This window comes from Podarcis melisellensis, assembly GCF_964234715.1.
Source record: "Podarcis melisellensis genome assembly, chromosome: 13".
In the NCBI taxonomy this organism is placed as follows: Eukaryota; Metazoa; Chordata; class Lepidosauria; order Squamata; family Lacertidae; genus Podarcis; species Podarcis melisellensis.
This window is the reverse complement of record NC_138545.1, coordinates 8,240,383-8,266,651: the sequence shown is the minus strand read 5'-3', so window position 1 is coordinate 8,266,651 and position 26,269 is coordinate 8,240,383. Positions and strand designations below refer to the sequence as shown.

Genomic DNA, 26,269 nt, shown 5'->3' with positions numbered 1-26,269 from the left:
TGGACTGTGCCCTCTGTTTCTAATCCAATTGATGTAATAAGATCTAGTTAGAATTATCTTGCTCTTCTCCTTATTAGCTGCTCCCTACTGTTCAGCTCAGGCCTCAGCAGAATAATGTAACATTTGGGGGAAAAGATGCAGCCAAGTAAGCCAGCAGTGGAGGCCAAGATGGAAAATATCTCCACAGCCACCATGTATTTCCCTTTGGTGCTCAAGTATGTTGGAACAAAGGACAACCAAACACTGCAGAACATCAACATACTGAAAGTGATGAACTTGGCTTCATTGAATGTGTCTGGCAGCTTCCTTGCCAGGAAAGCCACAATGAAGCTGATGGTAGCCAGAAGTCCAAGGTAGCCCAAGACAAGATAGAACATGAGCACAGAGCCTTCATTGCATTCTGCTACAATTTCTTCTGGCAGCGAATGCATGTCCAAATCTGGAAATGGAGGAGACCTTGCCAGCCACGTGGCACAAATGGCTGCTTGAATGAGGAAGGAGGAAACCACAGTGGAGTTGGTCACCCTTTTCCCCACCCACTTCCTCATGTTGGAGCCTGGCTTGGTGGCCATGAAAGCCAAAACTACAGTGATGGTTTTGGCTAAGACGCAAGAGACAGCCACTGAAAAGATGATTCCAAAAGAGGATTGTCGGAAAAGGCAGGACATCTTCTGAGGCTGCCCAATGAAAGGAAAAGAGCAGAGGAAGCAGAGCAGGAGGGAAAGAAGGAGAATGTAGGTGAGGTCCCGGTTGTTGGCTTTGACTATGGGGGTATCTTTGTGCTTAATAAAAATTCCAATCACCATAGCTGTAATTAGGACGAAAGAAAGAGTAACCAAAGTTAAACTGACCCCTAAAGGCTCCTCATAGGATAGAAAACTTATTGCCTTGGGAATGCATTTATCTTTTTCTTTGCCTGGATATTGTTTTTCTGGGCATTTGAAACAGTCATCCATATCTGAAAAAAAGAGGAGTTACCATTTTACTGAAAATGCATGTATCTATTGGAGCCAAGGCCACAACTGTCTTTCAGCTTGGGGCTAGCTCATATTGCTCAAATCAAAAAATCATACCCCCCCCCACCTCAGTGTGTGTGCCTTTTATCCAAAGATTCCAGGGAGGTATAAAACATTAAGAATACCACATGGGCATATAAATGATGTATAATATTAGTTCCACTGTGCATCACTTTACAATCGAATCACCCTCCATTTTTCTTAGCTCTGTCCTAGAAGGGGCTCCTTCTTCTTACCCCCCCCCTTGATCGCTTAAACCTCACAAATTTTAGGATCTCCCAGCTTGTCCCTTCCCCAGACTGCTCCTCAGTGCCCCACCACCAGGAGCCAGGGTCTAAGTCTTCTTCCTCTTCTTCTATGCCTGCCTTGGGGGGCTCTTGGGCAGGTAGTGCCCACTGCTCTTCCTCATTCCTCGTCCACCCAGTCGCTAACATACAAAGTCAAAACGAAACCCCAGCCCCTAATCTGGCTTCTGCATTTGGGACCAATTAAAGTTTTCACTTTAACACTTGAAGCTGGAATACATTGTGTGTTATGTCACTTACCCTCTTGATCGGAAATCTTCCCTTCCGGGCATGGACCACAATCGAAGCAACAGAACTTTTCCCCTTCCTTCGCTTTTTTCTGATTGCCAGCATGGCAAGAATGAGTACATACAGAAAGGGGAAGCACCTATCCATAGAAAAGGAATGAGGGGGAGCAGAAATGATAATTTAAAAACAAGCTAACTATAAATTGAAATACATTGATTTGCCACTGAAGAACAGGGAGCACAGTACAGGCAACCATCTGCCAGTATTTCACTGAGCATGCCGAACAGTATTCTTACAAATGTCGGATGCCTTCTCCTGTCTCTGCCGAGCAGTGGCAAGAGCCCATGGGGTCCCAAGCACTCACCCAGGGTCTGTGTTCCTTTGGATGGGTGACACCTGGCCTGAGAGCAGTACATGTGAAAAGGATCTAGGAGTCTTGGTTGACCACAAACTTGACATGAGCCAACAGTGTGACGCGGCAGCTAAAAAAGCCAATGCAATTCTGGGCTGCATCAATAGGAGTATAGCATCTAGATCAAGGGAAGTAATAGTGCCACTGTATTCTGCTCTGGTCAGACCTCACCTGGAGTACTGTGTCCAGTTCTGGGCACCACAGTTCAAGAAGGACACTGACAAACTGGAACGTGTCCAGAGGAGGGCAACCAAAATGGTCAAAGCCCTGGAAACAATGCCTTATGAGGAACGGCTAAGGGAGCTGGGCATGTTTAGCCTGGAGAAGAGGAGGTTAAGGGGTGATATGATAGCCATGTTCAAATATATAAAAGGATGTCACATAGAGGAAGGAGAAAGGTTGTTTTCTGCTGCTCCAGAGAAGCGGACACGGAGCAATGGTTCTAAACTACAAGAAAGAAGATTCCACCTAAACATTAGGAAGAACTTCCTGACAGTAAGAGCTGTTCAACAGTGGAATTTGCTGCCAAAGAGTGTGGTGGAGTCTCCTTCTTTGGAGGTCTTTAAGCAGAGGCTTGACAACCATATGTCAGGAGTGCTCTGATGGTGTTTCCTGCTTGGCAGGGGGTTGGACTCCATGGCCCTTGTGGTCTCTTCCAACTCTATGATTCTATGATTCTCCTGTCTGTGCTGAGCAGTGGCAAGAGCCCAAAATTCTAGCATTTCTTCATTCCTATGGTTTAATGGGGTCCTCCATTTAAATTAAAACAATATGTGTGCATTCAATTGCTTGACTGATGAGAAGTTGAAGACCAGATAAAAAGGATGACTATTTCAACTCAGTGCATCATAGAAATGTGATGGCCAACTGGTGATGTATAGTCCAGGTTTGGACCATGAAGAAATGATAACTAGCCAAAATTTATTAAGGCCTAAACAATATTTAGCACTCTACAGTAAACATACAACTGCTTTCAGTTGATGGGAAGAACAGGGATATTCAGCACCTCAAACAGACATTTTTTTGTTGTTTTTTTAATCTGACATTAGCAGTGCCTAATTACCATCGGCACAATAAATTGTTTTGTAAGGTAAATTTCTGACCCTCAGATAATCTGCCCTAATAATGAAATAGCCCATGAGAATGCCCTGGAATCCACACCTGGTTAAACCGCCTATGCCATACGATCCTATCATCACTGATGAGGAATTTGTGTCCTTCTTTGGGATCCACCCTTCCAACCTTCACTTGAACAAAAGAGTTGTTGGGGAACATGACCATGTTCATGATGTCAAATCCAGCTCCCATTTCCCTCTTATCATTAAAAGTTACCAGTTCTCCAGCTGAGTTGTTAAATGAAATGTCTTGAAGAAATGGGTGGAGCTAGTTAACAGAGAAAAAGTTTAAAAAGTATATACTTAATATAATAATAATAATAATAATAATAATAATAATAATAATAATAAATTTAGACTGTCCATTTTTTTTTATGAAGATGCAATAAATTTGCAGGTGTAGAGTACTGAAAATGTATAGATTCTCTTTCTCCTATCTCTCTCTCTGCCCCATTAAATATTTAAGTGGAAAACAGAAACCACAGACTTTGTCAATGAGTACTACCTACTGTTATTTGTACTCTTCAGTATTTAACTGTGACACCCTTTCTATGATATTCTTAAGCTGAAAAGAAAAACAACTTTACAATTTGTCATAAAACAAAAGTGATGCAGCAAAGAAAACAGGAGACATCAGCAAAGAACAGCATCGAAACAATCAGAGCTAAACTAAAATCATTTTGGCTTTGAGTCCTGGAAGACCTGCTCCTTGTCTTTGCAGACCTTTTCCCATCTGGCCTTGTATGGCAACACACTAATTGACTCCAGCTACAAAAGCATACGTCCAACATTTCTCCAATGAAAATAGGGACATCCTAAGGAAAAGCTGGACATTCTGGGATCAAATCAGAAACCGAGATGGCTTCTGTAAATGTGGGACTGTGCCTGCGGTGGCTGAAGACGCCTGACACCATCTTGGCTGTCTCTTAGTGTTTCTTCTTCTTTGGCGATCACTCTTCGCTGAGTAAGATTGACTTCCATAAAGACGGTTTTAACAATGAGTCCGTAAGTGAAGTAGAGGCCTATTCTAGATCCACACGCCCTACCACAGTGGGGATATTGGTTTCTGGATGGGAATTGATCACGATGTGGATTTGCCAAGCGTGCCTTCCTCTTAGCACGTTTCTCCCTTTCGTCCAGAGTTTGAGCATCTTCAAAGCCCATGAAACCTTTGGTAATGGCTGTTCTCCAATTGGAGCACTCACAGGCCAGTTTTTCCCAGTTTTCGGTGTTTATACTACATATTTACAGAATTTCCTTGAGAGAGTCTTCAAACCTCTTTTGTTGACCACCAGTATTACGCTTTCCATTTTTAAGTTCAGAATAGAGTAGTTTTCATAGGGCAGTGCCTTAGTGCAGTGCTAGGTCATTGAGCCTGAGCTTCCACAACTGCTGCCTAACATGAACCACCATTGCAAAGATTGGCAGCAACAGCAACATACGTGTTCTATGCTTATGCTAATATGTTATTCTTTTGTTAGCTTTGCTGCTTTCAGTGTGCACTCTGCACTTGACCTCCTTTGTACTGTTTTCTTCTGAAATCTTTAAGGTATTATTCTACCTTCCTGTTAATGTGATGCTTTTAATGTATATTTTATATTTGACTTTTTCCAATAACCTTTCGTTCTGGATTGCTTTATTTTATGTTTGAACGTTTGGTAGAGACAAAAATTTTCATGCCTGCAGGCCAGGAGATTTGATAAATGATAGATAGATAGATAGATAGATGATAGATAGATAGGTAGGTAGGTAGATAGATGATAGATAGATGATAGATAGATGATAGATAGATGATAGATATAGATAGATAGATGATGATAGATGATAGATAGATAGATAGATAGATAGATAGATAGATAGATAGATGATAGATGATAGATAGATAGATAGATAGATAGATAGATAGATAGATAGATGATAGATAGATAGATAGATGATAGATAGATAGATGATAGATAGATAGATAGATGATAGATAGATGATAGATATAGATAGATAGATGATAGATAGATAGATAGATGATAGATTAGATAGATAGATAGATAGATAGATAGATGATAGATAGATAGATGATAGATGATAGATAGATAGATAGATGATAGATAGATAGATAGATAGATAGATAGATAGATAGATGATAGATAGATAGATGATAGATAGATAGATAGATAGATAGATAGATAGATAGATAGATGATAGATAGATAGATGATAGATAGATAGATAGATAGATAGATAAATAGATAGATAGATAGATAGATAGATAGATAGATAGATAGATAGATGATAGATAGAAGGATGATAGATAGATAGATAGATAGATGATAGATGATAGATAGATAGATAGATAGATAGATAGATAGATAGATAGATAGATAGATGATAGATAGATATAGATAGATAGATAGATGATAGATATAGACAGATCTTCTGCTTGACCAACAATGCCAAAGTGGTATATAAAAAAATAAAGCAAATTCCATAATGGAGACATTACCTGCCAAGGTTGGAGATCTTGAAGTTTAATTCTCTTACCCCTCTTCTTTTCTCTCTTATTGAATGTAGATGTGTGCAAGGCATGCAATGCATGAGCCACAGAATACACAGCATTGTAGATACTATAGCTATGGCCAGTCATGCGCATTTCAAAAACAGCCCCTGGAAGACTCTCCAACTTCTCCTCTCCAGTACATGTTCTATCAACTTTTGCTGTTACTTCAGGATTTGGAAATGAACAGTTGAATGCTTGCTCCCAGAAGTCCTTGAGGAAACCATTTCCTTGTGAACAATGAAGCCTTGCATTCTGAAGATATGTCTGGAACCCTAAAGGTTCTTCTGAGTGAATTGCAAAGGAAATTGAGCCTTCAAATATTTCAAAATCCCAACCCCTTATGAGACCAGTTACTGAAAAATCAATCTGGGCTGTCATGATCCACACCTTTCCAACTGAAGTGTTTTCCTTATATTCAGGAGCAACTACAACAATTAAAGTGATCAGCCACATTACAGTCATTGTTTCACCATATATAATAAATGTTCTCGCTTTCATATCCATGAAAGGCTTGTAAATATTTTGGGCCTGATCATTAAGATCTTCAAACCCATGGAAATTCCCTTGGTTTGGGATTCTTTCTGAAAAAGCTGTGCATATTCCATTTTGAGAAAGCAATGGCTCCAGAGTCTGCAAGAAATGGTCTCCGCTTCCATCATCCACAGCAAGAAGCCCAATCCAGGTCCATCTAAAATGCTGCAGTAACCAGATGATCCCTGTATATTGGTGGGTCTCATTGGCAACCATGCTATAAAAGGAACGGGCCTGTGTTGTGACACTTTGCTCTGGAGCAAATGAACCATATGTGAGCTAAAAGGGAATGCACAGCTACTTTAGAGATGTTTTTAGCCAAACCATTCTGTGAGCTCCTTTTTTAGGGAATCAAGATTTGGGGAAGTAAAATACCAATCTATATTTTCAGTTCTGGTTGAAATGTGTTTGTTCAATCCTCTGCTTCAAATTTGGGAGTATGATGCCTTGGAAACACAGATGGAAAATTACCGTATTTTTCGCCCTATAGGACGCACCGTCCCATAAGGCGCACCTAGTTTTTTTGGGGGGGGAATAAAGGGAAAAAATTATTTTCCCCCCAGGCGCGGGGCTGGGGCAGGGGAGGCCCGCCCAAGCTTCCCCCGACCCCAGCCCCCAAACAGGCAGCTCTCTGCAAGCCGTGGGAGCCCAGTGCTGGCTCCCGCTGCTTGCTGAGAGGTCCGCGAAGCCTGGACGCGCTGAGCTCAGCGCGCGCAGGCTTCAGCATGCAGGCCACTCTCCGCCAGCAGCGGGAGCGCTCCTGCTGCTTGCGGAGAGGTCCGCAAAGCCTGGACACGCTGAGCTCAGTGCGCGCAGGCTTCAGCATGCAGGCCACTCTCTGCCAGCAGCGGGAGCGCTCCCGTTGCTTGCGGAGAGTTCCGCGAAGCCTGGAGAGCGAGAGGGGTCGGTGTGCACCGACCCCTCTCGCTCTCCAGGCTTCACCGAAAGCCTGTATTTGCCTCATAGGACGCACACACATTTCCCCTTCATTTTTGGAGGGGGAAAAGTGTGTCCTATAGGGCGAAAAATACGGTATTCTGCCAGACACTCCCAGGGAATTTCCTGCTCATTTATAGTATCTATATTGAAGAATGCAGTGCAGGGGGGCACTCAGAAAAGGCCTATGGAGGGGTGGATGTGTGGGAGAATGCCATCTTCCACATACTGTGTCCCCCAACTGTATGAAGCCAGTTTTATTCAGTTTTTCAAAGATTATATTTTTATTTTCTGCACAGTCGTATTTCTCCATCTGTGTCAGCTACACAATCTCTCCACGAATATCAATAAAATATGGAGTTGCATGCTTGATTTTGTGAAAGACCCAGTTCATAGTGCAAGGATCTTACCTGTGGGATCTTGTAGAGACTTAAGATGTCAGCCATATGAAAGGAGATATCAGAGGCAAGGCCCCCAATAATGGCTATTAGGTTTTTCTGTGTGCCACATGCATAGTTGGGGAGAAATGTATGTGATTTGAAGAGCAGGTCCAGAATGGTACGATAGGTCATCCTCTCAATGTAGTAACTGTCATAGATGTGGAATCCAAGTGTGGCATTGGGCAAGACCCTGGGATTCTCATTTATCGTTTTTATAGCAAACACCAAGGCCAGGACATGTTGATAGAACTTTGTCACCATTCTGCAAAGAAAATCATAAGTTATTTCACAATGAAATTCTACGGTGAGTGTGAAATATTTTATCATAGAACTAGCATAAATGCAATGAGCTTTTACCATCATTATATCAAGGAAGAAAAACACAGTGGCTGCAAACAAGGGGAGGAGATGGAGAAAGCAGTAAATTGCAAATCCATTTCAATTTGACATGTGTTCCATCCAGTTTCTCTCTAAATTTATATTTTTACTTTGTATGTTCCACTCTGGTAAAATTTATGTTAGTATAAGCTAACAGCCTGCATAGTCCTTAACAACTGTCTCTTACTGATTTTCCAGTTAGAAGATTAAACCAAAAGCACTCTGCTAAGCAACTAGAGAACATACTATAATACCCACTTCTTTTTAACAGCATTGCTTGTTTTGAAAACTTTTCTTTATTCTCATTTTATCCACATCTAACACTGTTTCAAACCTAAGCATTCCTTAATTTGCTTTTTCTAAAAAATCTCATTATACATGTTTGCCTTTTCATCAATCTTCACAGTGACCACCTTTTGAACATTTTTAGCTTCCTACTAATTTCTCCCATCTCATTGTATTTCACAAACTCACAGAATTGTACTTGGAAGGGGCACCAAGGGACATCTACTCCAACCCCCTGCAATGCAGGAATCTCAACTAAAGACTCCCTAACAGATGGCCACCCAACATTGGATTGAAAACCTCTAATGAAGGAGAGTCCACCATAGCCTTCATTTTATTTAAACATTGACAGTTTATCATCTCAGGCATCTGTTTGGCTGTTATGGATACAGCATACTGTAGTATCTGCTTTAGTTGTGTAACTGCTCTAGTTGTGATCAGGAACATGATCTCCACAAGTTCTTATGATGGGAGCCAGCCATAAACAAGAACACCATTCATGCTCTTTCAGAATTTTAATTCCTGTACTAAAATCCATAGGTTTCCAAGCTCACAAGACACCAGGAAGCAGGGAGGGGTCTCTTACATTGGAACATCAAAGCCTTGTTCCTCAGAAGGGTGGACCTGGAAGGACACTTTGTAGGAAAGAAAAAGGATCTGAGACGTAATCCCACCAATGATGAGACCTTCGGGTTGATACCACTCATGAGGCACTGGGAGGGCGTCACTTCTAGGACATGTAATGGTATTTGCCTTGCACACCATGTGTCATAACAAAAGTAGCAACACCACCACCAATGCAGCCATCTCTCCAGATGGTCATCAACTTCCTTATAACATTTCTTTAACATGTCAGTTAACAAGCCTTGAGGGGAACAGCTCTGCACTGATTTGATCAGATGAACTGGCATCAATTTAAGTCAAACAAGCAGCGTTACAAAACGGCCAACTCCACCAATAAGCTTCATAAATATATGAATTTTCTTTAACATGTCAGTTAACAAGCCTTGAGGGGAACAGCTCTGCACTGATTTGATCGGATGATTAGCACAAATTCAAGGTATATAACCACATTCAGATTAGGGGAAATTGCTTGAAGGTGTCATGGAGAATCAATTATTGGAGGTAATTGCAGGAGTAATTACTTGTGCAAAGTCCGGTCTCTGTATGGCACCAGGAAACATGTTTCTCCACTCTCTTACTCCCTCATGGGAAAACAGATAGAAGATGGGTTCACAAACATCTCAATGAAAAATAACAGGAGAGCTAAGACATAGGAACAAACGAGAGGGAACCTTTAGCTTATGAAACATGAGATCTCTATTTCCCCAGTACCCCTTTTTTCAGGCTGCAGCTGGCAGCTATACCTCAGGCCTATTTTTGCTTTCCCTTCAGTATAACATAAGGAATTTATTGATCATATTGTTATGTCCCTCAAATTTCACATAAGAGATTTCATGTGCCAGCACCTATGTTTGGTTTGGCTACCTTACAATGAAAGTCAGCTGAGGCTGGGGGATTGATGTGATATATCATTTTGTATTTACAAGTATATACAGGATGAGCATTAAATGGAAGGGCTTTTGCTACCTCATTAGGTTTCTACCCAAGTCCTAAGTCTCCACCATAGCTTTGAATCCAAACAAAAGCTCCATGGATTTGAGGTGGTCTTCCAAAAAGCTTAGGGGGCGATTTCCCCCATTTCATGAAATATGGCAACGCTAGAATGTGGTGTATGTGGGACTTCCCTTGGGATTAGTCCAGAAGCTGCAGCTGATGCAGAATACTGTGACAAGGTAGTTTAGAGAAGCACGTTGATGCACACATATTCCATATGTGCTAAAGTAACTGTGTTAAAGAAAAAGTTTAATAAGCATAAAATGCAATGTTTGTATGCATTGCATTTAAAATGCTATGTTGAGAAGTTTGCATTAGGCAAGCTTTCGGGGTTCAGATTTATTGTTTACTCATTGTTTATTGTTTAAAATTCAAATGGCCCCCCTCCATTCCATGCTCAGAAATCAACCAGATTGGCAATTCAATCAACATGGGCCAAAGGACAGCATCTCCTACCACCTGTGAGGGGATGGGGTGAGCTCAAGGGGTGCAGGGAACCTCCAGTCTCCCAAACTCTGCTGCTGAACCCTTTCCTACTACAGCTGCCAAACTCTGCCTACTGGTAGGGACAGCCCTTCTCAAGGAAGGAGGTGAATACTTAAATTGCTTCTACTGGTTATCCATAAATTAAAGGGAGCAGATTCCATAAACATTTATTCCATGGCTGAGCAGCTATAATTTATTTAGACTTTGATTTTCTCCCTGGCCCATAGTTTGTGTTCATAATTCTCATCCTGGTTCTTATCCATAGATATGGTGACCAACTGTTTGCCACCTCCCAAATCTTAAGTGGAGTGTCTTTGCATTAAGAGATAAGGGTTACTCAAGGGCTGTTTTGCCCCTTTATGCTGAGCTGTATGTAAATTTGAAGGCTGTTTCCTCTTTATATCAGTGGTGTCATCTCCCTGCACCAGCAACATCAGGAGACACACACTGTTTGCACAACATGTTTCCACTTAACCTCCCCCACCCACAGACAAGGAAAGAAATGATGCTTTGGTTTCCATCTGTGTTCACTTTTGCAACCTTCAAAGGTATTTTTTCAAATACAGGGGTGTGTACCATACACAGAGTTATATGAAGCAGATCTCTTAGAAACATGCTTTCTTTTCAGGTATCCAAGCAGACATCCAGCTAGTGGAGTCTGGAGGAGATGTCAAAAAGCCCGGAGAGTCTCACCGCCTCTCCTGTCGAACCTCTGGGTTCACCCTCAGCAGCTACTGCATGCATTGGGTACGACAGGCTCCAGGGAAGGGACTGGAATGGATTGCAAGAGATTGTGGTGGAAGTTCACAAGATTATGCTGGCTCAGTGAGAGGGCGCTTCACCATCTCCAAGAATGACCCTTCAAACATGGTATATCTGCAAATGAACAGCCTGAAACCTGAGGACACAGCTGTTTATTACTGTGCAAGAGACGCAGTGAGAGGAAGTGAATCTGTAGCCTGATAAAAACCTCCCTTTGCCCATGGCAGCTCTCTAAATTGAGTTAACTGCACCAGACTGAATGAAGACATTAAGAGAAGGGAAACAAATGCTTTATTTAGAAATCCTGCCAAACGTCTTAAATAATAAAAAAGCCTAAGATTAAAACCAAGAATTTGTCCAAAAGAAATTAGTACATGATGCTCAACCAATGTTCTCATGACCTAATGATTTTTCTATTACAGACACCCTTGCTCCCCACCAAACTTGCATTGCCCTTCTAACCCCCATGATCAATCCCCTCCCCAGGTGGAGAATTCCATAGGTGTGGAGTCACCACAGAAAAGGCTCTCTTTCCTTGGCCTATCAATCCTCTCTTTTCTCTCTTACACACATATATATTTCCCTTTCCACTATTATGTCTACCTATAAGCCCCCTATCCCCAGACAGTACCTAATAATATTCAGCAACCACAGGAAATCACAATGGACAAACAAGAAAGTGTCATTTGTGTATGTAGCAGATAATTCATAATGTTCTACAGGTTGGAGCAGTGAGAGGGGTGAGGAAAGCATTGATATTGGCATAGGACAAACACACTGACAGAACCCATCTGGTGCTACCACTAGTGCACTGCACTGACCTTATCACTGCTTTGTCTTTCCCAATAAGTTGCAGTGACAGGAGATCAGGCAAGCACTGCTGTCCCACTCAGCCGACCCTACTGCAGATAACTCATCAACAACAGCAGCAACATTTACTGCATTGGGCCATAGCAGAAAATTAACTCAAGAAAACTGCTTAAACCACACATGATCATTGGAGAATTAAACACAAAGAAGATATTTTGGCATTAACTTGTGACCCTGATTTGATGTGTCAGTTTCTCAGTGGGGCTGCATGAAACACAAAGCTCACAGCACAAAACAGCACTAAACTAACACTAAACTTTAGCATCAGTTGGGGGTGTAGGATCCAGAATGTCAGGGCCACACGTTAATGAAGCTTACTTTATTGGCAAGAGGAAATCTAACAAAATTCATGATGCACAATGATTACCATCTCAACAGCTACCTGTCCCTTTGGTGGGTAACTTAATTTCATCCTGAATTCTGTTGTCTACCAGTAAATGACAGAAAATTAGAAAAGCAAAACAGAATTTTCAAATACAGGAATTCCATTATATGATCACATCATCTGATGATGTAGCTACAATGGAGCATTGTCCTAAATTATAAAAGCTAAATACATCAAAAGTACTTAGAAAAAACAAAAGAAGTTACAGTGGGACGTTGGTTTGCAACTGCTTTGGATTACAACAGTTTTGGATTATAACCGTGTCAAACCTGGAAGTGTGTATCCCTTTTTGGGGATTTTTATTATTATTACAACCAATCTTGGGGTGGAGGCCCCATTGGCGAAAGCGCGCCTTGGGTTAGAAAATATTTTGGTTTACAACAAGACCTCCGGAACGGATTTTGTTTGTAAACCAAGGTACCACTGTATATAATGACTGGTTTTATTATCTGTTCTATGTTGATGCAGAATACCGCCTCAAATCCGCTCCTTTTTTTGAGATGAGCAGAATAGATTGGATTGGCATAGATACTGTAGCATTCCAACCCAGTTTCTGGACTGTGCCCTCTGTTTCTAATCCAAGTGATATAATAAGATCTAGTTAGAGTTATCTGCATCTTCTCCTTATTAGCTGCTCCTTACTGTTCAGCTCAGGTCTCAGCAGAATAATATAACATTTGGGGGAAAAGATGCAGCCAAGTAAGCCAGCAGTGGAGGCCAAGATGGAAAATATCTCCACAGCAACCATGTATTTCCCTTTGGTGCTCAAGTATGTTGGAACAAATGACAACCAAACACTGCAGAACATCAACATGCTGAAAGTGATGAACTTGGCTTCATTGAATGTGTCTGGCAGCTTCCTTGCCAGGAAAGCCACAATGAAGCTGATGGTAGCCAGAAGTCCAAGGTAGCCCAAGACAAGATAGAACATGAGCACAGAGCCTTCATTGCATCCCGCTACAATTTCTTCTGGCAGCGAATGCATGTCCAAATCTGGAAATGGAGGAGAACTTGCCAGCCACATGGCACAAATGGCAGCTTGAATGAGGAAGGAGGAAACCACAGTGGAGTTGGTCACCCTTTTCCCCACCCACTTCCTCATGTTGGAGCCTGGTTTGGTGGCCATGAAAGCCATAACCACAGTGATGGTTTTGGCTAAGACGCAAGAGACAGCCACTGAAAAGATGATTCCAAAAGAGGATTGTCGGAAAAGGCAGGACATCTTCTGAGGCTGCCCAATGAATGGAAAAGAGCAGAGGAAGCAGAGCAGGAGGGAAAGAAGGAGAATGTAGGTGAGGTCCCGGTTGTTGGCTTTGACTATGGGGGTATCTTTGTGCTTAATAAAAATTCCAATCACCATAGCTGTAATTAAGGAGAAAGAAAGAGTAACCAAAGTTAAACTGACCCCTAAAGGCTCTTCATAGGACAGAAAACTTATTGACTTGGGAATGCATTTATCTTTTTCCTTGCCTGGATATTGTTTTTCTGGGCATTTGAAACAGTCATCCATATCTGAAAAAAGAGGAGTTACCATTTTACTGAAAACGCATGTATCAATTGGAGCCAATGGCCACAACTGTCTTTTAGTTTGGATCTAGCTCATAATGCTGAAATCATAAAATCATAGTGTGTGTGTGTACGTGTGTGTGTGTGCCTTTTACCCAAAGATTCCAGGGACATATAAAACATTAAGAACACCACATGTGCATATAAATGAAATGTAATCTTTCTTCACTTTGCACTTGAATCACCATCCATTTTTGTTAGCTCTGTCCTAGAAAGGGCTCCCTCTTCTTACCCCCTTGATCGCTTAAACCTCCCATTTCTTGTCCTTCCCCATACTGCTCCCCAGTGCCCCACCACCAGGATCCAGGGTCGTCTTCTTCTTCTTCTTCTTCTTCTTCTTCTTCTTCTTCTTCTTCTTCTTCTTCTTCTTCTTCTTCTTCTTCTCCTCCTTCTTCTTCTTCTTCTTCTTCGCCTTCCTTGGGGGGGCTTTTGGGAAGTTGGTGTCCACTGCTCTTCCTCGTCCTCCCAGTCGCTAACATACAAAGTCAAAACGAAACACCAGCCCCTAATCTGGCTTCTGCATTTTGGACCAATTGAAGTTTTCACTTTAACACTCAAAGCTGGAATACATTGTGCATCATGTCACTTACCCTCTTGATCTGAAATCTTCCCTTCCGGGCATGGACCACAATCGAAGCAACAGAACTTTTCCCCTTCCTTCACTTTTTTCTGATTGCCAGCATGGCAAGAATGAGTACACACAGAAAGCGGAAGCACCTATCCATAGAAAAGGAATGAGGGGGAGCAGAAATTATAATTTAAAAACCAGCTAACTGTAAATTTAAATACAATGATTTGACATTGAGAACAGAGAGCACAGTGCAGGCAACCATCTGCCACTCTTTCACTGAGCATGTATTGTTAAAAAAATTGGGTTCCTGCCCCTCTCTCTGTGGAGTAGTGGCAAGAGCCCATGGGGGCCCAGGCACTCAATCAGGGTCTGTGTTCCTTTGGAGAATTGAAGATATGGCAGAGACTGCCATGGCTTTAAGAAATATGGCTTATTCACTTATTCACACCTTCAGTCTGCATGCAGGGAGTCCAAATCTTACAGCATGGTCATTTTCAGAGGGACTTGTACCCCACAGCAGTGCAGCTTTGAAGTCCAAGTCATCTCAGCAGCAAGGCCTGCACCCAGCCTCCCCCAAACATGGATCTCCACTCTTCTTCCTCTTCATCTGCCCAGCTACCCTTGCTTGAAAACTCCTATTCCTGTCCCCTCAAACAAACACCACATCACCTTGGTAACATCTGACTCTGCAGGCCGAAGGATTCCTTTCTAATGACCCATCAACACCTTTTGTCAGGTTAACGGGTTTGCTCTTACTTTCATCCATTTCCCAGTTAAACAAAATTCTAGCATTTCTTCATTCCTAGGGTTTGGGGGGGGGTCCCCCACTTAAATTAAAACAGTATGTGTGCAGTAAATTGCTTGACTGATGAGAGGTTGAAGACCAGATAATATGGATGACCATTTATACTGAGTGCTTCATAGAAACATGATGGCCAACTGGTGATGTAACATAAACAGAACCTAATTGCCCATGACAATTTGCTGTGTAAGGTAAGTTTCTGACCCTCAGATCATCTGCCCTAATAATAAAATAGCCCATGATAATGCCCTGGAATCCACACCTGGTTAAACCGCCTATGCCATACGATCCTATCATCACTGATGAGGAATTTGTGTCCTTCTTTGGGATCCACCCTTCCAACCTTCACTTGAAAAAAAGAGTTGTTGGGGAACATGACCATGTTCATGATGTCAAATCCAGCTCCCATTTCCCTCTTGTCATTAAAAGTTACCAGTTCTCCAGCTGAGTTGTTAAAGGAAATGTCTTGAAGAAATGGGTGGAGCTAGTTAACAGAGAAAAAGTTTAAAAAGTATATACTTAATATAATAATAATAATAATAATAATAATAATAATAATAATAATAATAAAATAATTTTGTGTAGACTGTCCAAATTTTTTTTTATGAAGATGCAAGTAATTTGCAGGTGTAGAGTATTGAAAATGTATAGATTCTCTTTCTCCTATCTCTTTCTCTGCCCTATCAAACATCTAAGTGGAAAACAGAAATCACAAACTTTGCAATGAGTTCTACTTACTGTTATTTGTACCGTTCAGTTATTTAACTGTCACACCCTTTCTATGATATCCTTAAGCTGAAAAGAAAAACAACTTTACAATTTGTCGTAAAACAAAAGTGATGCAGCAAAGAAAACAGGAGACATCGGCAAAGAACAGCATCGAAACAATCAGAGCTAAACTAAAACCATTTTGGCTTTGAGTCCTGGAAGACCTGCTCCTTGTCTTTGCAGACCTTTTCCCACCTGGCCTTGGATGGCAACACCCTAATTGACTCCAGCTACAAAACCATACCTCCAACATTTCTCCAATGAAAATAGGGACATCGTAAGGAAAATCTGGACATTTTGGGATCAAATGAGAAACCGGGACGGCTTCTGTAAATGTGGGTCTCTGCCTGGAATAAAGGGACACCTGGAGCATCTGTAAAAGGTGTGGCTGCTGAAGAGGCCTGAGACCATATTGCCTGTTAATCTCTTGTTAGCTTTGCTGCTTTAAATGTGCCCTCTGTACTTGACCTTCTTTCTTCTGAAATCTTTAAGGTAATATTTTAGTTTCCTGATTGATAAATAGATGATATATATATATATATATATAGAGAGAGAGAGAGAGAGAGAGAGAGAGAGAGAGAGAGAGAGAGATGATAGATAGATAGAAGATAGATAGATGTTCTGCTTGACTATGAAAACAACAATGCGAAAGTGGTTTATTAAAAAAAAAAGCAATTTCATAATGGAGAAATTACCTGCCAATAAACCCATTTTATTTTGGAGACATTACCTGCCAAGGTTGGAGATCTTGAAGTTGATTTTTTTTACCTCTCATCTGATTGAATCTAGATGAGTGCATGATATGCAAAGCATGAGCCACAGAATAGACAGCATTGTAGATACCATAGCTGTGGCCAGTCATGCACATTTCAAAAACAGCCCCTGGAAGTCTCTCCAGCTTCTCCTCTCCAGTACATGTTCTATCAACTTTTGCTGTTACTTCAGGATTTGGAAATGAACAGTTGAATGCTTGCTCCCAGAAGTCCTTGAGGAAACCATTTCCTTGTGAACAATGAAGCCTTACATTCTGAAGATATGTCTGGAACCCTAAAGGTTCTTCGGAGTGAATTGCAAAGGAAATTGTGCCTTCAAATATTTCAAAATCCCAACCCCTTATGAGACCAGTTGCGGAAAAATCAATCTGGGCTGTCATGATCCACACCTTTCCAACTGAAGTGTTTTCCTTATATTCAGGAGCAACTACAGCAATTAAAGTGATCAGCCACATTACAGTCATTGATTCCCCATATATAATAAATGTTCTCGCTTTCGTATCCATGAAAGGTTTGTAAATATTTTGGGCCTGATCATTAAGAACTTCAAGGCCATGGAAATTGCCTTGGTTTGGGATTCTTTCTGAAAAAGCTGTGCATATTCCATTTTGAGAAAGCAATGGCTCCAGGGTCTCCAAGAAATGGTCTCCGCTTTCATCATCCACAGCAAGAAGCCCAATCCAGGTCCATCTGAAATGCTGCAGTAACCAGATGATCCCTGTATATTGGTGGGTCTCATTGGCAACCATGCTATAAAAGGAACGGGCCTGTGTTGTGACACTTTGCTCTGGAGCAAATGAACCATATGTGAGCTAAAAGGGAATGCACAGCTACTTTAGAGATGGAATCAAAATTTGGTGAGGCAAAATACCAATCTATATTTCCAGCTCTGGTTAAAATGTGTTTTTCAATCTCCTGCTTCAATAAAATATTGAATTGCATGTTGGATTTTGGGAATAACCCAGTTCATTGTGCAAGGATCTTACCTGTGGGATCTTGTAGAGACTTAAGATGTCGGCCATATGAAAGGAGATATCAGAGGCAAGGCCCCCAATAATGGCTATTAGGTTTTTCTGTGTGCCACATGCATAGTTGGGGAGAAATGTATGTGATTTGAAAAGCAGGTCCAGAATGGTACGATAAGTCATCCTCTCAATGTAGTAACTGTCGTAGATGTGGAATCCAAGTGTGGCATTGGGCAAGACCTTGGGATTCTCATTTATCATTTTTATAGCAAACACCAAGGCCAGGACATGTTGATAGAACTTTGTCACCATTCTGCAAAGAAAATCATAAGTTCTTTCACAACTAAATTCTACAGTGAGTGAGAAATATTTTAGCATAGAACTAGTCTCCAGCGTAATTGCAATGAGCTTTGACCATCATTATATTAAAGAAGAAAAACTATCACAGTGGCTGAAAACAAGGGAAGGAGATGGAGAAAGCAGTAAATTGCAAATCCATTTCAGTTTGACATGTGTTCCATCCAGTTTTTTTCTAAATTTAACTTTTTACTTTGTATGTTCCACTTTGGTAAAATACAAGTTTTATCAGCTAACAGCATGCATAGTCCTTAACATTTATGCTTTCTCAGAATTTTAATTCCTGTACTAAAATCCATAGGTTTCCAAGCTCACAAGACACCAGGAGGCAGGGAGGGGTCTCTTACATTGGAACATCAAAGCCTTGTTCCTCAGAAGGGTGGACCTGGAAGGACACTTTGTAGGAAAGAAAAAGGATCTGAGATGTAATCCCACCAATGATGAGACCTTCGGGTTGATACCACTCATGAGGCACTGGGAGGGCATCACTTCTAGGGCATGTAATGGTATTTGCCTTGCACACCATGTGTGATAACAAAAGAAACAACACCACCACCAATGCAGCCATTTCTCCAGATAGTCATCAGCTTCCTTATAACTGGCATCAATTTAAGCCAAACAAGCAGCGTTACAAAACGGCCAACTCCACCAATAAGCTTCATAAATATATGAATTTTCTTTAACATGTTAGTTAACAAGCCTTGAGGGAAACAGCTCTGCACTGATTTGATCAGATGTTAACACAAATTCAAGGTATATAACCACATTCAGATTGGGGAAAACTGCTTGAAGTTGTCATGGAGAATCAATTATTTGAGGTAATTGCAGGAGTAATTACTTGTGCAAAGTCTGGTCCCTGTATGACATCAGTAAACATGCTTTTCCACTCCTTTACTCCCTCATTGGAAAATAGACAGAAGATGGGTTCACAATGATCCCAGTGAAAAATAGGGAGAGAGCTATGCCATAGGAACAAATGAGAGGGAACCTTTAGCTTATGAAACATGAGTTCTCTATTTCCTCAATACCCTTTTTTCAGGCTATAGCTGGCAGCTATACGTCAGGCCTATTTTTGCTTTCCCTTCAGTATAACATAAGGAATTTCTAGATCATATTGTTATGTGCACCCTATTTTCACATGATAAGAGATTTCATGTGCCAGCACCTATGTTTGGTTTGGTTGCCTTACCATGAAAGTCAGCAGAGGCTGTGGTGTTGATATAGTTTTGTATTTACAAGTATATACAGGATGAGCATTAAATGAATGGGCTCCTGCTCCCTCATTAGGTTTCTACCCAAATCCCAAACCTCCACCTTAGCTTCGAATCCAGAATAGATTCAAGCTTCCCTGAGTCTGCCTAGCCCAGCCCAAGGTAGTTTGGACAGTCTTTGCCTTTTGGGGGCAAATTTCCAAACAGTAAGCTTCACGGGTTTGAGGTGGTCTTCTAAAAAGCTTTCGGGGTGACCACCCCCACCATTTCATGAAATATGGCAACCCTAGAATGTGGTATATGTGGGACTTCCATTGGGCTTGGTCCTGAAGCTGCAGCTGATGCAGAATGCTGTGACTGTGTTGATGCACGAAAATTACATATGTGCTGAGGTTACTGTGTTAAAACTAAAAGTTTAATATGCATAAAATGTAATGTTTGTATGCATTGCATTTAAAATGCTATGTAGAGAAGCTTGCATTGGGAAGAGAGGTTGGTATGTCCTCCAAAAACCAGAGGTGGAACCAGAGAGGAAGGACTTGGGCTGGATCCTAAGCCCATTCAGCTTGGCCTTGTGACCTGGCAACCTAGAATCATAGAATCATAGAATCATAGAGTTGGAAGAGACCACAAGGGCCATCGAGTCCAACCCCCTGCCAAGCATGAAACACCATCAGAGCATTCCTGACATATGGTTGTCAAGCCTCTGCTTAAAGACCTCCAAAGAAGGAGACTCCACCACACTCCTTGGCAGCAAATTCCACTGTCGAACAGCTCTTACTGTCAGGAAGTTCTTCCTAATGTTTAGGTGGAATCTTCTTTCTTGTAGTTTGGAACCATTGCTCCGTGTCCGCTTCTCTGGAGCAGCAGAAAACAACCTTTCTCCCTCCTCTATGTGTGAACATGGCTATCATATATAGCAACACATATACACCAACTTTTAAAACGTTGCTTAATGGGTCATGTTTCTGTGTTGATACACAAGTTTGTTACGTGTTTTTATTAAAACAAAACAAAACATTTTAAGCAGGTCCTGTTTTATGCCAAACAAAGTTTGGAACCAGGCAGAGGGCCTTTTTGGTAGTGGTATGCGCCCTGTGGAATGCCCTCCCATCAGATGTCAAGGAAATAAACAACTATCTGGCATTTAGAAGACATCTGAAGGCAGCCCTGTTTAGTGATGTTCTTAATGCTCGATGTTTTAGTCTGTTTTTAATGTTCTGTGGAGAGCCGCCCAAAGTGGCAGGGGAAACCCAATCAGATGGGTGAGGTAGAAATCTATTATTATTATTATTATTATTATTATTATTATTATTATTATTGACTTCACTTACACCTGATTTCTTTATGTCAGCTCCTTGTTCATACAATTGCTTCATTAGATTATATGGGGAAATTTTATGTGTTCTACTACACCCTACAAAATATGATCAGGCAGTCACTTAAATATAGGCATTTCACATTAAGGTAAAGGTAAAGGTAAAGGCACCCCTGCCCATACGGGCCAGTCTTGACAGACTCTGGGGTTGTGCGCCCATCTCACTTAAGAGGCCGGGGGCCAGCGCTGTCCGGAGACACTTCCGGGTCACGTGGCCAGCGTGACATCGCTGCTCTGGCGAGCCAGAGCTGCACACGGAAACGCCGTTTACCTTCCCACTGGTAAGCGGTCCCTATTTATCTACTTGCACCCGGAGGTGCTTTCGAACTGCTAGGTTGGCAGGCACTGGGACCGAGCAGCGGGAGCGCACCCCACAGCAGGGATTCGAACCGCCGACCTTTCGATCGGCAAGTCCTAGGCGCTGAGGCTTTAACCCACAGCGCCACCTGCATCCCTTTCATTTCACATTACTGCCCTTGTATTATTCAATGTCCTATATGGAAGAGCATTGATCAGTTGCTTCATGTATCTTGCACAGTCATTTTTGCGCAAGCTTTCAATTACCCATAAGTTTGGACCCTGTCTTTATTTTTATTTATTTGAGTGCCCCTCCCCTCCCTTTAATGTACTTTTATACTACTGTTTTACTGGTTTCATGTTGTATCTTTGTTTTAATTATATAGCTGATAATTTTTCTGTTATATGTTGTTTAAGAGATCTTTTTGAACATTTAGTGGTACCACAAACACTAGGAAGTGCATAAAAAGGGGACTCTGAAAGAGTTTTGCCAACCCTAACCCTCCCCTCTATGGTCCTAAAAGCTTATGCTACCACTGTAGCTATAAACCAGACTGGTTCTTTTTCCTAATTAAGTGCTCCCGGTTGTTCAGCTCAGGCCTCAGCACAATGATGTAGCACTTAGGGAAAAAGATGCAACCCAGTAACCCAGCACTGGAGGCCAAGATGGAGAAGATCTCCACAGCTACCATTTCTTTGCCTTTTGAGCTCAGGTAAGATGGGAAAAAGGACACCCACACACTGCAAAATGCCAACATGCTAAAGGTAATGAACTTGGCTTCATTAAAACTGTCTGGTAATTTGCGAGCAAGGAATGCCACAAGGAAGCTGACAGTGGCCAGGAGGCCCATGTAGCCCAGGACGCAGTAAAACATGGTCACTGAGCCTTCGTTACACTGCAGAATGATTTCTTCTGTTACAGAGTGCATGTCTAAATCAGGGAAAGAAGGAGAGCTTGCTAACCACACAATACAAATGCTTGCTTGAATGAGAGAGCAGGAAAGGATTATAGAGCTGGACATTTTTTTACCCACCCATTTCTTCATTCTTGACCCTGGCTTTGTGGCCATGAATGCTAGGGAAACAAGGATGGTTTTTGCCAACACACAAGAAACAGCGACAGAGAAGATGATGCCAAAAGTAGGTTGTCGGAGAAGGCAGGTCACTTCCCCAGGTTTTCCCAAGAATAGCAAAGAAGATAAGAAGCAGAGCAGGAGGGAGACCAGGAGAGCATAGGTGAGGGCCCGGTTATTGGCTTTGACAATTGGTGTGTCTTTGTGCTTAATAAAAATTCCTAACATTATGGCTGTGATCAGTGAAAAGGAAACAGCAACTGAGGCTAAACTGATTCCTAAAGGGTCTTTGTAAGATAGAAAGCTTGTAGTTTTGGGTCTGCATTCATTTTGGTCCATGCTTGGAAATTTCTCATCTGGGCATTGCAAACATTCATCCAAATCTGAAACATAGAAATGAGTTTCTTTTCAATGTCAGATCATAGGTAACATAGACTGTTCAGCATCTCTCGTGGAATTTGTTGTTCATGCTAACTTCCGTTTGTGCTAAAGATTTTATGAAACCAACTTAAATATTCCTTCCATTGTGCCAAAGCTTACTATCAACAATTGGCTGCTGTGTTTACAGTGCTTGCCTTTAATCAAACTAAACTTACATTCTTCTTTTTTCAATATATTTTAAGCATATGATCAACTGTTTTTTCTCCCTCTCTCATAATACTCTGAAACACGGGGGTAGCTGGAATTTATTGGGGGGGCAGGCTTTATGTTAGGGGGCAGAACTAAATTATCTGTGATGCAACTGGTCAGTTAATTAAGTATTTTTATTACTTGATTTATGGGGGCAGCTGCCCTCCAGGCCTCCCTGGCCACGCAAATGTTCTGTAACATTCTATGCAACCATTTTTTTTAAATATATTATGAAATTTCATTCATTTTGGGTTCCAACCACTGAAATTGTATCAATTCCTAATATTGCAATGGAAAACCTGCTTTCTTTTGCTTTAAATACACTAGTTATTTTTCCGCCTGTAGCTTCTCTTTATAAGCAAGTAAAAATGAAGCAGTTAATGAACGCTTTATATTTGTTTTGTGTTCATCCATTTAAATTCCCATTTATATTGATTCATTAAACAGTAATGATTTTAAGACAAACAATGAATGTGCATTCTTAATGACTAGCTAGCCAAACATATATCTCTCATGTATCGCAAGTTATCACTTGCAAAAGACAATGTGACTAAATAATGTCTATTAACCCTGCACGACGGGGAACCTGAAGTACTTTGTAACCTACCCTTCTTGTCAGAGAACTTCCCTCCTGGGCATGGAACACAATCATAGCAGCAAAATTTTTCCCCTTCCTTTTCTTCTGATTGCCAGGTTGGCAGTGTTCATTGCACATAGAGAGTGGGACAACCTATTCAGTACATGAAAGGAGTTAAGTTTGGAAAAAGAGCTTTCAATTGTTGACCTGGAAATAAATAAGTTGAGGACCACACAGTTGAGCAACATACCCCATTGAAACAAAAAGGGTCAGGTGGTGACAAATGAAAAAAAATCTTATCTCTATCTTTTAGAGCCAATTTCACATTTAATCAATGCATGGTAAATTTCCCCCTCTACAGAAAAGGTGGAATTTTCAAAATTTGAATAGAAATTTGTTGCACCTTGTTTTTGAAAATGATGGTTAACAGTAACAGTGAGTTTATTTTAGTTTTGTTAATATCGATACCTGGTTAAAGCCTCTGTGCCACGTGATTATATCTTTATTAATGGTCAATTCCTTTCCTTCAGGAGCCTCAGGATCTAACCATCCAATTTTTACTCTCTTGAAGGACTTGTTTGGAAATATGGCAATATTCATGATGTCAAATCCACCTATTCTTTCCTTTTTTTCATTAAAGGACACAGTTTCTCCAGCTGAGTTGTTAAATGAAATTCTTTGAAGAAATAGGTGGAGCTAATTGATAGAAAAAAAGAAATGATGGAAGTTGAAAAATAGAGGGAAATACCAGGAGACTGGAGATTTCACCTTTCCTTACTACTGTCATTTATATATTTTATGTACCATAGACCCGGTATGAACACTGAACTAGAGTGACATAGAAAATGGAGAATTTTCTATTATTAAGGTGTACAGCTCAACTTTATCTGTTGCACATAGAAGTGAAACCCAGATGCAACTTGATATTATACTAATCTGTCAGTTTACAAAGTAAAAATAAAAATGATTTTGTAATGCCAACATTACCTGCCAAGGCTGTAGATCTAAATGTTCAATATTGTTACCCTTAGCCACTGCTCTGTTATGGGATTTAGATGAGTACATGGCATGCAAAGTGTGAGCCACAGCATAAAGACCATTATAGATACTGTAGCTGTGGCCAGTCATGTCCATTTCAAAAAGAGGCACAGGAAGGCTCTCCAGAGTCTCCTCCCCACTACACATTCCATCAGCTTCCAACAGCTCTTGGGGATTTGGAAACATGCAGTCAAATGCTTGCTCCCAGAAGTCTTTGAGAAAACCATCTCCTTTGGTCCAGGAAGGTTTTATGATCTCAAGAAAGTCCTTGAATCCTAAAACACCCTTGGAGTGAATCGTGAAGGAAATGGTACCTTGGAAAAACTGAAAATCCCAGCCCCTTTGAATGCCTGGTGAAATTAAATCAATCTGAGTTGTCAGAATCCACAATTTTTTAAATGATTTATTTTCCTTATTGCCAGGATCTCGTAGAAATATAATAGTTCTCAGCCATGCAATTGTCAAAGATTCTCCATACAGGATAAATGCACTGACCTTGTTATCCCTGAAATAGTCATAAATATTTGAGGCAATATCAATAATTCTATCCAAGTCATCCAAGTAGATTATTTGTGGGATTACTTTTGTGAAGGCTGAACAGATTCCATTCTGGAAAAACAATGGCTCCAGGGTCTTCAGGAAATGTTCTCCACTATTATTATCAACAGTAAAGAGCCCAACCCATGTCCATTCAAAATACAGAAGTAATCGGATGATCCCTATGTACTGAAGGGCGTCATTAGGGACAATACTGTAGAAGGAAGCGGCCTGAGCTGTCTGAAATTCCTGTGGGGCAAATGAACCATAGGTGACCTGAAAGAAAACACATATTGTAGAGAAACATTGGGAGATGTGTATTTTTGTGCATGTGCATGTAAAAAAATAATAAAAAATTGTTGAAACAATTTAAAGGCTTGGTGACAGGTCCAGTCAAAGTCTTTTCTCATGGAATTTTTCTGAAGTAACATTTCTGGGATTTTTGTTTTATTGTCTTCCTGTCTCTTTTTGTACTAAAACATTACTCACAGAATGACACAATAAGAGTGTTGTTTGCCTCAATTCCTCCTCTCCAATACATAACTCTTACCTGTGGGATCTTGTAGAAGCCTAAAATTTCTGCCATAAGAGAAGAGGTATCAGAGCTAAGTCCACCAATGGTGGCTATAAGTTTTTTCTGGGTGTTGCAGTTGTAATTGAGGACAAGCCTTTGGGATTTGAAGAGAAGGCTGAGAGTGCTTTTATAGGTTGCTCTTGCATCAAAGTAGCTGTCATAGATGTGGAATCCCAAAGTGATGTTGGGCAGGACCTTTGGGTTCTCATTGATCTCCCTCACAGCAAATGCCATGGCAAGGACATGTTGGTAGAATTTTGTCACCATACTGAAAATAGAGAGATAGCTTACTATTAGAGGAGAGAATTTAATAGTAAAGAAAGCAATTTTTTGGAACATCACAATGCCAATGGGGTTTCTTTTGCCTCAAATATTTAGATCATAAACAAGAAAAGCCTGTGTTCATTACTACTGTTTCTGAATTTCCCCCTTCATCCCAGATTATAAAAAGAGCATCTGTCTTATCTATAGGAGTTCCCAGATTCAATCCCTGGCATCTCTATGTAGAGCAGAAATTTCAAAAGCAGTCACATACTAAGGAAATTAAAATCATCCTATTTCAAATACTGCCAGAATTATAATTTTTTGTTTGTTTTTAAAGTTTTGCTATTGTAAAACATGTACCGAATTTTCCACTCTATAAGATGCACCCGACCATAAGACGCACCTAGTTTTAGAGGAGGAGAACAAGGGGGGGAAAATTCTTTCCCTCTCTGCTCAGCGGCTCTCCAGCAAAGCGGGAGGAGAAATGGAAGGGGCTCCATTTCTCCTCCCGCTTCGCTGAAGGGGCGCTGAGCAGAGAGGGAAAGCTGTGCAGCACCTCTCCAGCAAAACGA

The 26,269-nt window shown here is 41.1% G+C and overlaps 2 protein-coding genes across 2 annotated transcripts in view; one reads left to right on the top strand and one right to left on the bottom strand.

Moving 5' to 3' along the window:
- The window catches only part of LOC309355683 (uncharacterized protein), a 282,572-nt gene that overhangs the window by 16,142 nt on the left and 240,161 nt on the right, over nucleotides 1-26,269 (top strand). The window lies entirely within an intron of this gene.
- On the bottom strand, nucleotides 54-8,961 carry LOC309355995 (vomeronasal type-2 receptor 26-like; the record flags this gene model as incomplete). The annotated part of the gene is made up of 6 exons (XM_081887170.1): nucleotides 54-958; nucleotides 1,562-1,688; nucleotides 3,147-3,344; nucleotides 5,573-6,436; nucleotides 7,504-7,795; nucleotides 8,783-8,961. 6 exons carry the CDS (start codon nucleotides 8,959-8,961, stop codon nucleotides 54-56), a joined length of 2,565 nt encoding a protein of 854 aa, XP_081743296.1.